The 14,459-nt window shown below is 49.5% G+C and overlaps 2 protein-coding genes across 5 annotated transcripts in view; both read left to right on the forward strand.

Moving 5' to 3' along the window:
* Positions 1–6,359, forward strand: part of LOC140741275 (inactive dipeptidyl peptidase 10-like) — a 51,422-nt gene extending 45,063 nt beyond the window's left edge. The window contains exon 26 of the mRNA XM_073071271.1: positions 5,719–6,359. Within this exon, the coding sequence (XP_072927372.1) occupies positions 5,719–5,841 (123 nt within the window). The 3' untranslated portion in view covers positions 5,842–6,359. The remainder of the gene's footprint in view (positions 1–5,718) is intronic.
* Positions 6,360–7,593: 1,234 nt separating this feature from the next.
* Positions 7,594–12,627, forward strand: cnpy2 (canopy FGF signaling regulator 2). 4 transcript variants are annotated; one of them, XM_073071284.1, is made up of 6 exons: positions 7,594–7,723; positions 8,415–8,519; positions 8,793–8,908; positions 9,118–9,315; positions 9,968–10,064; positions 12,325–12,627. In XM_073071284.1, exons 2-6 carry the CDS (start codon positions 8,432–8,434, stop codon positions 12,366–12,368), a joined length of 543 nt encoding a protein of 180 aa, XP_072927385.1. In that variant the 5' UTR covers positions 7,594–7,723; positions 8,415–8,431; the 3' UTR covers positions 12,369–12,627. The 4 variants fall into 4 exon arrangements, with proteins under 4 accessions (XP_072927385.1, XP_072927387.1, XP_072927384.1 ...); XM_073071286.1 differs by lacking the exon at positions 7,594–7,723 and adding an exon at positions 7,792–7,934; XM_073071283.1 differs by lacking the exon at positions 7,594–7,723 and adding an exon at positions 7,812–8,007.
* The last annotated feature ends 1,832 nt before the right edge of the window (positions 12,628–14,459 follow it).

Here is a 14,459-nt window from a genome sequence, read left to right on the forward strand (position 1 = left end):
CTTGAAGGGATTGAATACGTATGCAATTAATTATTTTGTGTTTTATATTAGTAATTTAGATCACTTTGTAGAGATTTGTTTTCACTTTGACACAAAAGAGTCTTTCTCTGTTGATCAGTGTCAAAAAAAACCAAATTAAATCCACTGTGATTCAATATTGTAGAACAATAAAACATGAAAACTTCCAAGTGTGGTGAATACTTTTTATAGGCACTGTATAGCTGCTGGTGCGCCTTCTTCTTGATATGTCGGACCCAGGATAGATCCGCTGAGATGTTGACACCCAGGAACTTGAAACTGCTCACCCTTTCCACTGCTGAACCCTCACTGAGGATTGATGTGTGTTCTCCAGACTTCCCCTTCCTTAGTGTTACTAACATTGAGTGCAAGGTTATTGTTGTGACATCCTACTCCAGGGTAGTTCCTGGGACCAAAAGGTTGCCCCATCAGGAGGGGGTGGACAGTTTGGATCTGTATCCTGTGGAGCATAGAAGAATGGAGGACCTTATACCACCATCTTGGGGTAGTGACAGGGGAGATGTGGGGATGTTACAAGATTGAGGTTATTTAACACTGCTGTGTGTGGAGATGACGTCTATCAGAAGGGAGCATAACCTCTTGAATTTTCTGACATCCTGAGGGTGGTGGAGGCTGACTCACTGGAGTTAGAGACGTTCTAGAGAGGAGATTTAAATGTTTTGAAAATCAGGTGGGACTGGGACACAAGTGGAAATGCGGGGAGATCAGACGTGGTCATGTGTAGAGGGGCCGAGTGGTCCAATTTTCTTGTGCTCTTCAAAGCAGTGGGAAAGTAAGTATCCAGGTGGACTAAGGGCAGCAGAATAGCGTAACGCTTTATAGCACCAGTGATCTGACTTCAATTCCTGCCACTGTTTGTAAGGAGTTTGTGTGATCTCCCCGTGACTGTGTGGGTTTCTCTGTGTGCTCTGGTTTCCTCCCACAGTCCAAATCCCTACGTATAGGTTAGGGTCAGTAAGTTACGGTCATGCTCTGTTGGTGCTGGAAGCATGGTGACACTGACAGGCTGCCCCCAGCACATCCCCGGACTGGTTTTCAATGTCTTGATAAACGTGACAAATGAAGCTACATTTCAGAAACTCTCTCCCCTGACAACACCATTTCACACCACCTCTACACAGACTGTAGGGATTCGAGGAGACGGCGCATTCCCGCCTTCCTGAGGGGAAGGAAGTTGGGGGGGTGGGGTTGTAATAAATCAATTAGACAAATTTCTCACTCTCTCTGCCTCAGGTAAAGGGGGAGTGGAGATTCCACCAGCACATGGGATTCCATTAGTGGAGACTCATCACACCAGTCTGCTTGTTCATTGATTGATTGAGATACAGCATGGAACAGGCCCTTCGAGCTGTGCTGCCCAGCAACCCATCAATTTAACCCTCGTCTAACCACGGGACAATTTACAATAACCAATTAACCTACCAACCAGTACGTCTTTGGGCTGTTGGAGGAAACTGCAGCACCTGGAGGAAACCCATGCAGTCAAGGCGACAACATACAAACTCCTTACAGAAAGCGGCAGGAATTGAACCTCGATTGCTGGCGCTAGGAAGCGTTGTGCTAACCGCTATGCTATGTGCTCGAGGAGACCTGATCCTGAGAATTAATGTTTCAAATGGAGATGAGAGACCACAAGGGCTGGGAACTGTACCAATAAACTAGCAGAGTAAGTGGTAGGAGCAAGGACAATTACAACAGCTGAGAGGCACTTGGACAGGTGGGGGGGCAAAGAGGTTAGAAAGCTCTGCTGAATCTTGTGTCACTAGAATGAGCAGGGGTTGCTTATGAAGGGCAAGTTAATCACAGCAGATCTGTCCGGAAGAGCTGTAGAAAGATGGGAAAGGGCAGAGGGCAAGGGACAGAGAAGCAAACATTGCCGTGTGTCTGAGATACACAGGAGAGAAACAAAACATGGTAGGTGTGGGAACTCCGTAGTGAAATCAGGTCACTGGCCACACTTTGGAGGTCAGACAATGTCTGTGGTGAGAGAACTTCCCATATTGACCTGCAGTATGTCCCACTCTGGAGATTCCAGAGAGGACAGGGAGGTCAAACTGCACTCTCCCCAAATGAGGTGAAGCTTGGTGGAGAGAGGAAAACACACAAAATGCTGCATTTTGTGGTGGACGGAGCAAAGGTGCTCAACACAGTGGTTCCCCCAGTCCGCGTTGGTTGTCACTGATATAGAGGAGGCTGCACTGGGAATACAATAATTGACCCCAAAAGACTCACGGGTGAAGAGGGGAAGGGGGATTGGATGGTGATGTGGTGGGGGGTGGAGGTAGGGGAAGGGAGGGCAGTCCATGGATCAGGGAGCACAGATTGGTGGACAGGTCTGTGGGCTGTGAGAGCAATGATATTCTGGATCCGGATCTCTGGGGAAGCCAGAAGGAAGGGGTGTCATGTCTGCGACCAGCTCACTGGAGAAGCTGGCAGATAAGAAGGTCTGTATTCACCTTAACAAGGCGACATTCTCTTGGCAGAGACTCCAAGCTCATTCAGATTGTTTTCTCAACCACATTATACCAGTGCTGTTAGTAGAATTCCCTTTTCCTTGCACTGTAACATTTCACGACTATTACAGCTCTGGGCTTCGGACTAAAAACCTCAAACTCTAATAAACTGCCTGATTTCACTACTACCCCTGGTAATCCATTCCAGGTACCTACCACTCTCTGCTTTAAAAAGTTTGCCTCTCCCCTTGCTTTTAAACTCACCCCTCTCACCCTAAATGCATGCCCTCTGGTATTAAACCTTTTGACCCTGGGGAAAAAAGATTACAGCTGCCTACTCTAACTAAGCCTTTTATAATCTTATAAACCTCTGTGAGCTCTCCCCTCAGCCTCTGCCGCTCCAGAGAAAACAACCCAAGTTTGTCTAACTTCTTTTAGTTTATGCCCTCTAATCCAGGTGCATCCTGGTGAACCTCTTCTGTACTCTTTCCAATGTCTCCACACTCCTCCTGTAATGGGCTGACCAGAACTGCACACAATACTCCAAACTGCAGCTTGACCAGTTTTATAAGACTACAAGAGAGAAGAATCGGGCTATCATGTCTGCTCTGCCATTCCTTTAGGGCTGATTTATTTTTCTTCTCAACCCCATTCTCCTGCCTTCTCCCTGTAAACTTTGCGCCCTTACTAATCAAGAACCTACCATCCTCCACTTTAAATATACCCAATGACTTGGCCTCCACAGCTACTTGTGGCAATGGTTTCCACAGATTCACCACCCTCTGGCTGCAGAAATTCCTCCCTCATCTCTGTTCTAAATGTACGTCCTTGTATTCTGGGACTGTGCCCTCTGGTCCTAGACTCCCCCACTAAAGGAAATATCCTCTCCACATCCACTCTATCTAGACCTTTCAATATTCAATAGGTTTCAATGAGATCCATAGAACATAGAGCATTACAGCACACTACAGGACCTTTGACTCACAATGTTGTGCCAATCTACTCTAAGATCAATCTAATCCTTCCCTCCTGCATTGCTCTCTATTTTTCTATTATCCATGTCCTGATCTAAGAACTTCTTAAATATTCCTAATGTATCTGCTTCTACCACTACCCCTGGCACCATGTGTTAAAAAACTACTTCTGCCACACACCCCCATACCTTCCTCCAATCACCTTAAATGATGCTCCCTCATATTAGCCATTTCCACTCTGGGACAAAGTCTCTGGCTATCCACAAAGATCTATGCCTCTTATCATTTTGTACACCTCTGTCAAGTCTCTTCCCTTGCTTCCTGTAGTAAACTTGGGTATATCCCACCTGGCCCTGGGAACTTATCTATCATAATGTTTTTCAAAAGTTCCAGCACATCCTCTTCCTTAACATTGACATGTTACTAGCATGTCAACTTGTTTTATGCTGTCCTCACAAACATAGAAGTCCCTCTCACTGGTGAATACTGAAGCAAAGTATTGATGACTTCCCCTGTCCCCTCTGACTCCAGGCACGTTTCCTCCACTATCCCTGATCGGTCCTACCCTCACTCTAGTCATGCTCTTGTTCTTCACACACATGTAGAACGCCTTGGAGTTTTCCTTAAACCTACTCACCAAGGCCTTCTCATGCCTCCTTCTAGCCATTTTTACAGCTCCTGCCTGGCTTCCTTGTAACTCTCTAGAGCCCTGTCTGATCCTTGCTTCCTAAACCTTAAGTAAGCTTCTTTCTTCCTCTTGACCACATTTCTTGTCAACCATGGTTTCATCACTCTACCATCCTTTCCCTGCCTCAAACCCACCCAGAACCTCCAGCAAGTACTCCCTAAAGAACCTCCACATTTCCATTGAGTACACCCATTCCCAACTGATGCTCCTCAGTTCCTGCCTAATAGCATCATAATTCCCCCTTCCCCCAGTTAACTACTTTCACTTACGGTCTGCTCCTATCCCTCTCCAAGGTTATGGTAAAAGGTCATGGAACTGTCTCTGAAAAGCTCATTCACTGAGAGACCTGATACCTGACCTGGTTCATTGCCTAGCACCAGATCCAATATGGCCCCTCCTCTAGGTGGCCTGTCTATGTATTGTGTCAGGAATTCTTTCTGGATATACCTAACAAATTCCACCGCATCTAAACCTTTGGCAATAAGGAGTTGTCTGTAAGTATTAGGGAAGTTGAAGTCACCCTTGACAACAACTGTTTTTTTTTGCTTTGCACCTTTCCAAAATCTGCTGCCCGATCTATTCCTCAGTGTCTCTTGTGACTATTGGAGTGAGTCTATAGAATACTCCCAAAAGAGTGATTGCTACCTTCCCATTTCTGACTTACACCTACACTGACTCTGTAGACAATCCCTCCACAATATCCTCCCTTTCTGAAGCTGTGATACTACCCTGATTAGCAATGCCACTCCCCCACCTCTTATCTCCCTCTTAGTCCCTTTAATCCCTGGAGCATCCAGCGGCCATTCCTGCCCCTGTGACAGGCAAGTCTCCGCAGTGGCCACAGCATCATAGTTCCATATACTGACTCATGCTCTAAGACCATCACCCTTGGTCCTGATACTTTCTCTATTAAAATAGACACACTTCTACTGACTAACTTTTGCCCTACCAACTGCCTATCCTGCCTCAGTCTCTCAACGTGCTGCATCTACCTGTACACCAACTGCTCCATCCTCTGACCTATCACTCTGGTTTAAGCTCATCCCCCTACCAACCGCTCTTGCAAATCTGCCCACAAGGATATCGGTTCCCCTCAAATTCAGGTGTAACCTGTCACTTTTCTACATGTCATATCTTCCCTAGAAGAGATCCCAGTGATCTACAAATCTGAAAGCCTGTCCCCTACACTAATTCCTTAGCATTCTTCTAAAGTCCAGTGAGTACATGTCCAGAGCCATCAAAAACTCAAACATTAACCCTTTCATTCCTATTATCATTCTTATAAAACATCCCCTGGACCCTCTCTAATGCCAGCACTGCTCTCAATACTCCAAGTGTGGTATAAGGCCTCAGCATTACATCCTTACTTTTAAAATGGTCCTTTCTAATATACTGTACAGCTGCATGTATCTGACAGCCCCCTGATGGGCTAAATCAGGGGCTAGTGGGAGGAGTCTTGCAGGGCTGTGGGGCAGGAGCGTGACAGTGGGGGTTGTTTCATTCAGCGGGCAGGATAAGACTGGCAATGAGCACAAGCTGGTTCTTGCATCCTTCTCCCCACCAGGTCTATCCAGATACAGACCACTTCTTCCGGACAGAGGGAAACAGGCGCCACCTCCAGAAAACCATCGTCAGATTCTTCCAAGACTGCTTAACCAGCAGTGGGAAGAGATCCAAGGAGGTGTAGACATCAGTGCCCAGGGATTGAAGCCTGAGGGGCAGGGTCGCAGGAGTCAGGGCAGGAGATCCAGGCCAAGGGGGTAGAGATCCAGTCTCTGAACAGGGATAGGGAATGTGCCCTTGCATGCATGAACTCAGCACCGGAGTATACCCTGGCTGATGATGGCGGCTCAGCCTGGATCATGATTACATGGATTCCCTGCTTTGTGATTTGTCTATCGTCAATTGATTGCACCAGTCTGAATCTGATCTACATTCTATCGCCATTGATTGCACTGCTCTGAATCTGATCTATATTGTCTCTTTGATCGATTATGCCAGTCTGAATAGGATTGTCATCCCAGCAGCTTAAATGTTTTTCTCTGATTTGATTACATTAGTTTGAATCTCGTGTTGTTTGATTGATCCCACCAGTCTGAACATGAGCAACACACAAAATGCTGGAGGAATTCAGCAGGCCAGGCAGCATCTATGAAAAAAGTACAGTCGACGTTTCGGGCCCAGACCCTTCGGTGGGACTGGAGGAAAAAAAAGCTAAGGAGTAGATTTAAAAGGTGGGGGAGTGAGAGAGACACAAGGTGATACACCGGGAGGGGGCGGGATGAAGTAAAGAGCTGAGAAGTTGATTGACTTCGTCGCCTCAGACCCACGACTACAGCCATGTATCCTTCCTGGGAACGTGTCTTTGCCGCCACAATCAACTTCCCAGCTTTTTACTTCATCCCTCCCTCTTCTAGTTTCACCGATCACTTTGTGTTTCTCTCTCCCCTCTCTATCTTTTAAAACTACTCTTCATTTTCTCCCCAGTCCTGCCAAATGGTCTCGGCCCGAAACGACTGTACTTTTTTTCTCCATAGATGCTACCTGACTTGCTGAGTCCCTCCAGCATTGTGTGTGTGTGTGTTGCTTGGATTTCCAGCATCTGCAGATTTTCTCTTGTTTACGGTTTGCTGGTACCTCTCTGCTGCTGTTAGTTGGTGTTGATTAGATTATAATTACAACAGCGATTATTAAAATGGAATTTGGCGTCTCGGCTCTGAGTGTGATTCGAGGGAGAGGAGAGAGGGGCTGTGTCTCGATTTCAGCACAGCAAGATGCCGGTGGAATTCGCTAAATCACGTTCCGCACATAGCGCAGACGTGCAGCTCACCGTCTGGTACACTTCCGGCTCACGCCTTCGACTCCCATTCTCAGAAACTCTGTCCCAAAAAACTAGAACGGTAATATACAACGAAACCGACAACAGACGACGACACCAACAGACCAGCCTGTGTGTAACTCATTGCTGGCCTAACAGCGACACTCACGGGCGATACGGTCTGTATGGCTTCAACTGCCGCCCATCTCTCCCATTATTGGTTATGGGAGCCAGCTATACATCAATCGGTGGTCCCCTTTCCCCACCATCCCGCCCAGTTGACTGTAAACAGTCTTTTCCTAAACTACCAGCGTTGTTATCCACTCCCCTTGGTGAAATGATCTGTACGGACGGTGTTCCTCGATACATATCCAATAATAAAGTAATTTACCAATTTACAAAAGTTTTACTCTGCGCAAAGTTTACTCCGGTGGGTGGGAGGGGGAAGAACTGCAAGATTTGGCGTTGCAGTGGGTCAGTTGCCGGACGACACAGGAGAGCTGAAATGGCTTCGTTCCACTGAGCAGGGACAGCACTGAAGCGAATGGGTTGAGGGTATCTTCCGAACCTTCACTTACCCCCTGCAACTACCACTTGACCACGTAGAACTAGATGCCACGTTGGAGGGAGGGAGGGGAGGTCCTGGATACGAGGACCCTACCTCAGAGGGCTGACCAGCGAACAGCCTGTTGCAAACATCAGTAGGAGAAGGTTTCTTCCAGTGCAAATCTGCCATCGCCACAGCTCTGGGGTACTCGCTACTATTTTACCAGGGGGGGGGGGGGGAGAAGAGAAGGAACCACCGACCCTTGTTTCCTGGGCCGGGGCAGTAACGCACAGGACCGCAGGTCTGGCTGCACCGGGAGCAGGCGGATGTTCCCAACATCTGGGAGCTGTGTAGCTAAAGCATGTACCGAGCGTGAAACCGACAGGAACTCCGGTACCTCGCACCTACCCTTGAGGTCCGCCGGGAAAGATCAACTAGAAACCGTAAACAGCCGGGCAAAAAAAAAACAACCCTGAACTTTTGGTTTGGTTGGTCTTTTACGATTGTTTCGCGGATTACAGTTTGCTGGTGGTGTTGCAGTTACTCCAGCCTCTGCAGGGTTTCCTTACCGTTACAGTTTGGTATCGAGTTAGTTGTATTCGCCTGTTGCACATAGTTACTTTGTATTGCAGTCAGTGTTGCATTCACTACCATCATATTTGCCTGTTACAGTTTGCTACTTTGTTGCACTCCCGTGATACAGTAGCATTCAGTATTGGTTCAGTGTTTTCTGTGAAGCGATGTTGTTATTTGTGAAGTTAGCCCTGGGATTATCTCCCGCTCCATCTCTCGGTGTTAAGGAGTTTAAGGACAGAGAGCACGCCTGTGAACTCCCGCCCGCTGTAGAAGGGAATGGAGCGTCGTTCTAACGGCCTGTCCTGTCTTCCCGGTGCAGGGCCCGGACTGGACGTGATGCCGATCTCCGTCTACCTGATCCTGGTCTTCGGCTCCCTCTGGGGGCTCGGCTTGGCTAGGAGATCGGCCGACCTGTATTGTGGAGGTGAGCGACTCCACTCCTAACAAGTGGGTGGAGGAGAGGGATAGTAGAAAATTGAAAGGAGGAGGACAGACGAGGGAGGATGGTAGGGGGAGGGAGGGGTTTGGGCGGAGAGGGTTGTGAGGGGGGGAGGGTATGTGGGGCGGGAGAGAGTGTGTGAAGGCTCCTACCCTACTGTTGATCTGAGGTGCTGCAGCTCAGGGTGTGGGTGGGAGAAACGTAGACCCTGGGTGACCAAACACAACCCATTTCCGACCCCCCCAAACCTCTCTGCAGCCTGCAGGGCGCTGGTGGACGAGATGGAGTGGGAGATCTCCAGGGTGAATCCGGAGAGGATGGTAGAAACCGGAACATTCCGCCTGGACCCCGAGGGCAGCCCCGTGATCACACAGGTAGGTGTGGACGGGGCGTTTGCTCGCAGCGCTGCATGCCCCACTCCCCCGACAACCTCCCTCACCCCGCTCCATCTCCACCCCTTTCCCACCGATGGGGATTGTGTTGGGGTAGGGATGGCGTGTTGGTGTGCGGAAGATATAGAATAATCTCACTGACTTCTTTCTCTCTGTCCTTTCCGTGACTCCTCGCTCTTTTTCCACTTCAGGTCCCATACAGGCATTCCGAGGAGTTCCTGTTGGAGGTTCTAGCTAGGGTGTGCGAACGGATGCTCGAGTATGGTGAGCGGACGGACCCTGGCACCCTGCGGCAGACCTACTACCGGGTGGTGACCCGGGAGGGACACAGGGTCCCGGCCCCCGACACTCTCACCACTCAGCAAGTCACCTCCAGCTTAAAGCAGGCGGTGAGTGACAGGGATGGGGGAAGAGAATGGTCGTGGGGGAAGAATGGTCGTGAGGGGACGGAACAGTTGTTGTCTGGCAGTGTGGGACAGGGTTTAGCGAAGGGGGGCAGAGAAGTGAGGGGAGGGAGTGGAAGGTGAGCAGGGAAGTTGAGCTGTGTGGATGTGGGTTAAAGATGAGGGAGCAAGTAGAGGGAGGATGGAAGGGGGTACTTCGTTTAAGGTGGTAGGGGAGGAAGGAAAGGTTTGCAGGGGAGGGAGAGTTGTCCCTCTCCTCCCAGTGAAGGGACCACTGTACCAGTACCAGTGAAAATCTTGTCTTACACAGTTCATACAGATCAGATCATTACACAGTAGAACAGGGTAAAACAATAACAATGCAGAATAAAATGTAACAAAATATCTGGGAGGTCTGGAGTCCATCTTATGGTACAAAAGGTTCATTTGCTGGCAGTTTGGCAGGGCCATCTCCTTCAGACCCTAGAGGTTTAAATGCTGCTGAGGGGAGGGTCATAGGGTTGGATTGGTGGAGGTTCATGGGTGAGGGAAGAGGACCAATAGGGAATGTTCACCTTCCAGGGGAGGGGAGCATCACTCTGGCAAGGTGTGTGTTGGTCTCCAGCCCTCCCCCTCACCCTGTCCCTTCCTCTTGCAGTGTGAGAAACTTGTTGAAGAATATGAGGACGAGTTCATTGAGTTCTTCTCCCGTGAGTCTGACAACGTGAAGGACCGACTGTGCAGTAAACGGACAGGTGAGTCCCTCAGCTCACTCCTCCTCCATCATATTACCAACAGTCCATGAACACTACTTTGCCGCCTTTTTACACATTCTTATATAGTAATTTTGTCTTGCTCTGTACTGCTGCCACAAAACAAATTTCAGAACAGGCATTCAGTGGCCACTTTACAAGGGGTGATTGGTAAGTTCATGGCCTGAGGTAGAAGGAGTCAATTTTAGAAAAACCTGGCACATTCATTTTTCAACATATTCCCCTCATACATTTACACACTTAGTCCAGCGGTCGTGGAGCATACGGATCTTGGACCTCCAGAAAGTGTCCACAGCAGGGGTGATTGATTAGTTCGTGGCCTAAGGTAGAAGGAGATGAGTTATACAGCTCTTGTTACATGCACATGCAGTTCAACTCTGAGTGATTATGCAGAAAGTCTGAAGTTAATAACTCATCTCCTTCTACCTTAGGCCACTAACTTATCAATCACCCCGATGAGTTATTAACTTCAAACTTTCTGCATAATCACTCAGTTGAACTGCATGTGCATGTAACGAGAGCTGTATAACTCATCTCCTACCTTAGGCCACAAACTTATCAATCACCCCTCGTATTACACACATCTGTACACCAGCTCTTTAATACAAATATCTAATCAGCCAATCATGTGGCAGCAACTCAATGCATAAAAGCACACAGACGTGGTCAAGAGGGTTAGTTGTTGTTTATACCAAACATCAGAATGGGGGAGAAATGTGATCTAAGTGACTTGCCAGACAGGGTGGTTTGAGTATCCTGGAAACTGCTGATCTCCTGGGATTTTCATGCACAACAGTCTGTAGTGTTTACAGAGGATGGTATGATATACAAAAAGCATCCAGTGAGTGGCAGTTCTGTGGGTGAAAATGTTAATGAGAGAGGTCAGAGGAGAATGGACAGACTGGTTCAAACTGACACTAACTCACATAACCATGCATTACAACAGTGGTGTAAAGAAGAGCATCTCCAAACATGCAACACATCGAACCTTGAAGTGGATGGACTACAGCAGCAAAAGGCCACACTGGGTTCCACTCCTCTATCTAATAAAGTGGCCACTGGGTGTATATCAGTAATAATAAACATGATTCTGATTCTCTGTGCCTGCCTCTCTCACTCAATGTTTCTCCATCCCTCTGTCTCCCCACCTTCTTCTTCTCCCTGCCTGCACGTTGCTCCCTCTAGTTCTTTGCACCTACCCTCCTCCTCCCTCCCACATTAGAAAACCAGAACAGAATGTGCAACCAACAAGCATTAGATCATAACTGGTTTGCCCTACAGCAACCCAATCAATCCATTCGGCTCTGGGTTAGTAAGTTTACGGATGACACCGCTAAACAGATTCCATGACCTATGTCGGTAATAATAAACCTGATTTTTAAGTATGTGTTGGGGCAGAACTGAACACAATACTCTAAGTGTGGTCTCACCAGAGTTTTATAGAGCTGCAACAGTACCTCGCAGCTCTTGAACTCAACCCCTTCCCCCAATTAATGAAGGCCAACACCTCATACGCCTTCTGAACCAGCCTTGAGCATCTGTGGGAAACTGCCAGGGAACGTGCAGACTCCATGCACAGGCAGTGCCAGAGGCTGGGCTTGGTCCTGGGTCACTGGAGCTGTGGGCCGGCAGCTCCACCAGCTGTGCTGTCAATGTGATCGGGGGGGGGGAAGATAAACACCAGGTGGACCCGCTCACTTTCGGTAGTCACAGCTATGGGATGCATTGTGGCCATTGAGAGGGCAGACAGGTTGGCAATGTAACAGCTCATCAGTCCTAATGCTGGGCCATGAGTGCGACGTTCCACCTGGATGAAGGTTAGCATGGCGACCACCGACTCGAGTCCCCAGCATCGACTCTTATCCTTCTGTGACCCTTTTGGGGACGACACAACACCCCCCAGCACAAAATGACCTGTGCAAATTTACCAATGGACACCTTGTCCGGGTCAGCATGGCAGTGTAACGCTTTACAGCGTGAACGATTGACAGATCATCGTTCAATTCCCTCTGCTGTCTGTAAGGAGTTTGTACATTCTCCCCGTGACGGTGTGGGTTTCCTCCATGTGCTCCAGTTTCCTCCCAAATTCTAAAGATGAACAGCTAGGGTTAGTAAGTTGTAAACATGTTCTGTAGGCGCTGGAAGCACAGAGACAGTTGTAGGCTGCCCTCAGCACGCGCTCGAACTGTGTTGGTCGTTGACACAAACGACACATTTCACTGTTTGCTTCGATTTTCCACAGATCTTTGTGACCATGCACTCCACATCCACCATGACGAGCTCTGAAAACAGATTCTCTCCATCACCTTCCCACAGGGAGTGGGTGAGGGTGTTCCAGCCTGGGGAACAGCAGCCTGCCACAAGGCTGGTACTGCAGAGGAAGACCAGCCAGTTGTGGAGCGTCAGAGATAGTGAAACGCTGGTCTGCCTACTCAGTGACCCCCACACTTGGCCGGCATGAGCCCTCCTTCGCTGAGGACCAGCCAAGGCAGCATCTTACTCTAGGAACGGTTTACTAAAATAAAGGACACTCAGGAACAATAAATAGCTGGCTGTCTATTTCCATCACTGCCTGGCCGAGCCTTCTGTCTGCTTCCCAAACCCCCCCCCCCCCGCCCCTGTGGTTTAACACTCACCACACTACCCTACAAATTCCATCTGGATAAATAAGCCTTCAATCCCTCACCCATTTAAAGCTTCTTCCTGGGGTCAGACACAGAGTGACTCTCCCTCCACACCATCCCATCACACACACCCAGGGTCAGACACAGAGTGAATCTCCCTCCACACTGTCCCATCACACACTCACAGGGTCAGACACAGAGTGAATCTCCCTCCACACTGTCCCGTCACACACTCCCGGTGTCAGACACAGAGTGAATCTCCCTCCACACTGTCCCGTCACACACTCCCGGTGTCAGACACAGAGTGAATCTCCCTCCACACTGTCCCGTCACACACTCCCGGTGTCCGACACAGAGTGAATCTCCCTCCACATCATCCATCACACACTCACAGGGTCAGACACCGAGTGAATCTCCCTCCACATCATCCATCACACACTCCCGGGGTCAGACACAGAGTGAATCTCCCTCCACACTGTCCCATCACACACTCCCAGGGTCAGACACCGAGTGAATCTCCCTCCACACCATCCCATCACACACTCCCAGGGTCAGACACAGAGTGAATCTCCCTCCACACTGTCCCATCACACACTCCCAGGGTCAGACACAGAGTGAATCTCCCTCCACACCATCCCATCACACACTCCCAGGGTCAGACACAGAGTGAATCTCCCTCCACACAGTCCCATCACACACTCCCAGGGTCAAACACAGATTCAATCTCCCTCCACACAGTCCCATCACACTCTCCCAGGGTCAGACACAGAGTAAATCTCCCTCCACACTGTCCCATCACACACTCCCAGGGTCAGACACCGAGTGAATCTCCCTCCACACCATCCCATCACACACTCCCAGGGTCAGACACCGAGTGAATCTCCCTCCACACCATCCCATCAACACTCACAGGGTCAGACACAGAGTGAATCTCCCTCCACACTGTCCCATCACACACTCACAGGGTCAGACACAGAGTGAATCTCCCTCCACACTGTCCCGTCACACACTCCCGGTGTCAGACACAGAGTGAATCTCCCTCCACACCGTCCCATCACACACTCCCAGGGTCAGACACAGAGTGAATCTCCCTCCACACTGTCCCGTCACACACTCCCGGTGTCAGACACAGAGTGAATCTCCCTCCACACTGTCCCGTCACACACTCCCGGTGTCAGACACAGAGTGAATCTCCCTCCACACTGTCCCGTCACACACTCCCGGTGTCCGACACAGAGTGAATCTCCCTCCACATCATCCATCACACACTCACAGGGTCAGACACCGAGTGAATCTCCCTCCACATCATCCATCACACACTCCCGGGGTCAGACACAGAGTGAATCTCCCTCCACACTGTCCCATCACACACTCCCAGGGTCAGACACCGAGTGAATCTCCCTCCACACCATCCCATCACACACTCCCAGGGTCAGACACAGAGTGAATCTCCCTCCACACTGTCCCATCACACACTCCCAGGGTCAGACACAGAGTGAATCTCCCTCCACACCATCCCATCACACACTCCCAGGGTCAGACACAGAGTGAATCTCCCTCCACACAGTCCCATCACACACTCCCAGGGTCAAACACAGATTCAATCTCCCTCCACACAGTCCCATCACACTCTCCCAGGGTCAGACACAGAGTAAATCTCCCTCCACACTGTCCCATCACACACTCCCAGGGTCAGACACCGAGTGAATCTCCCTCCACACCATCCCATCACACACTCCCAGGGTCAGACACC

The sequence above is a fragment of the Hemitrygon akajei genome, chromosome 18, assembly GCF_048418815.1.
Source record: "Hemitrygon akajei chromosome 18, sHemAka1.3, whole genome shotgun sequence".
In the NCBI taxonomy this organism is placed as follows: Eukaryota; Metazoa; Chordata; class Chondrichthyes; order Myliobatiformes; family Dasyatidae; genus Hemitrygon; species Hemitrygon akajei.

Bases quoted from the DNA above. Each gene is read 5' to 3' on its own strand.
- cnpy2 (XM_073071282.1), top strand. From the start codon at position 7,846: ATGTTCCCAACATCTGGGAGCTGTGTAGCTAAAGCATGTACCGAGCGT. The intron at 7,913-8,414 runs GTACCTCGCACC...TTCCCGGTGCAG, and splicing joins TGAAACCGACAGGAACTCCG to GGCCCGGACTGGACGTGATG. The intron at 9,316-9,967 runs GTGAGTGACAGG...TTCCTCTTGCAG, and splicing joins CCTCCAGCTTAAAGCAGGCG to TGTGAGAAACTTGTTGAAGA.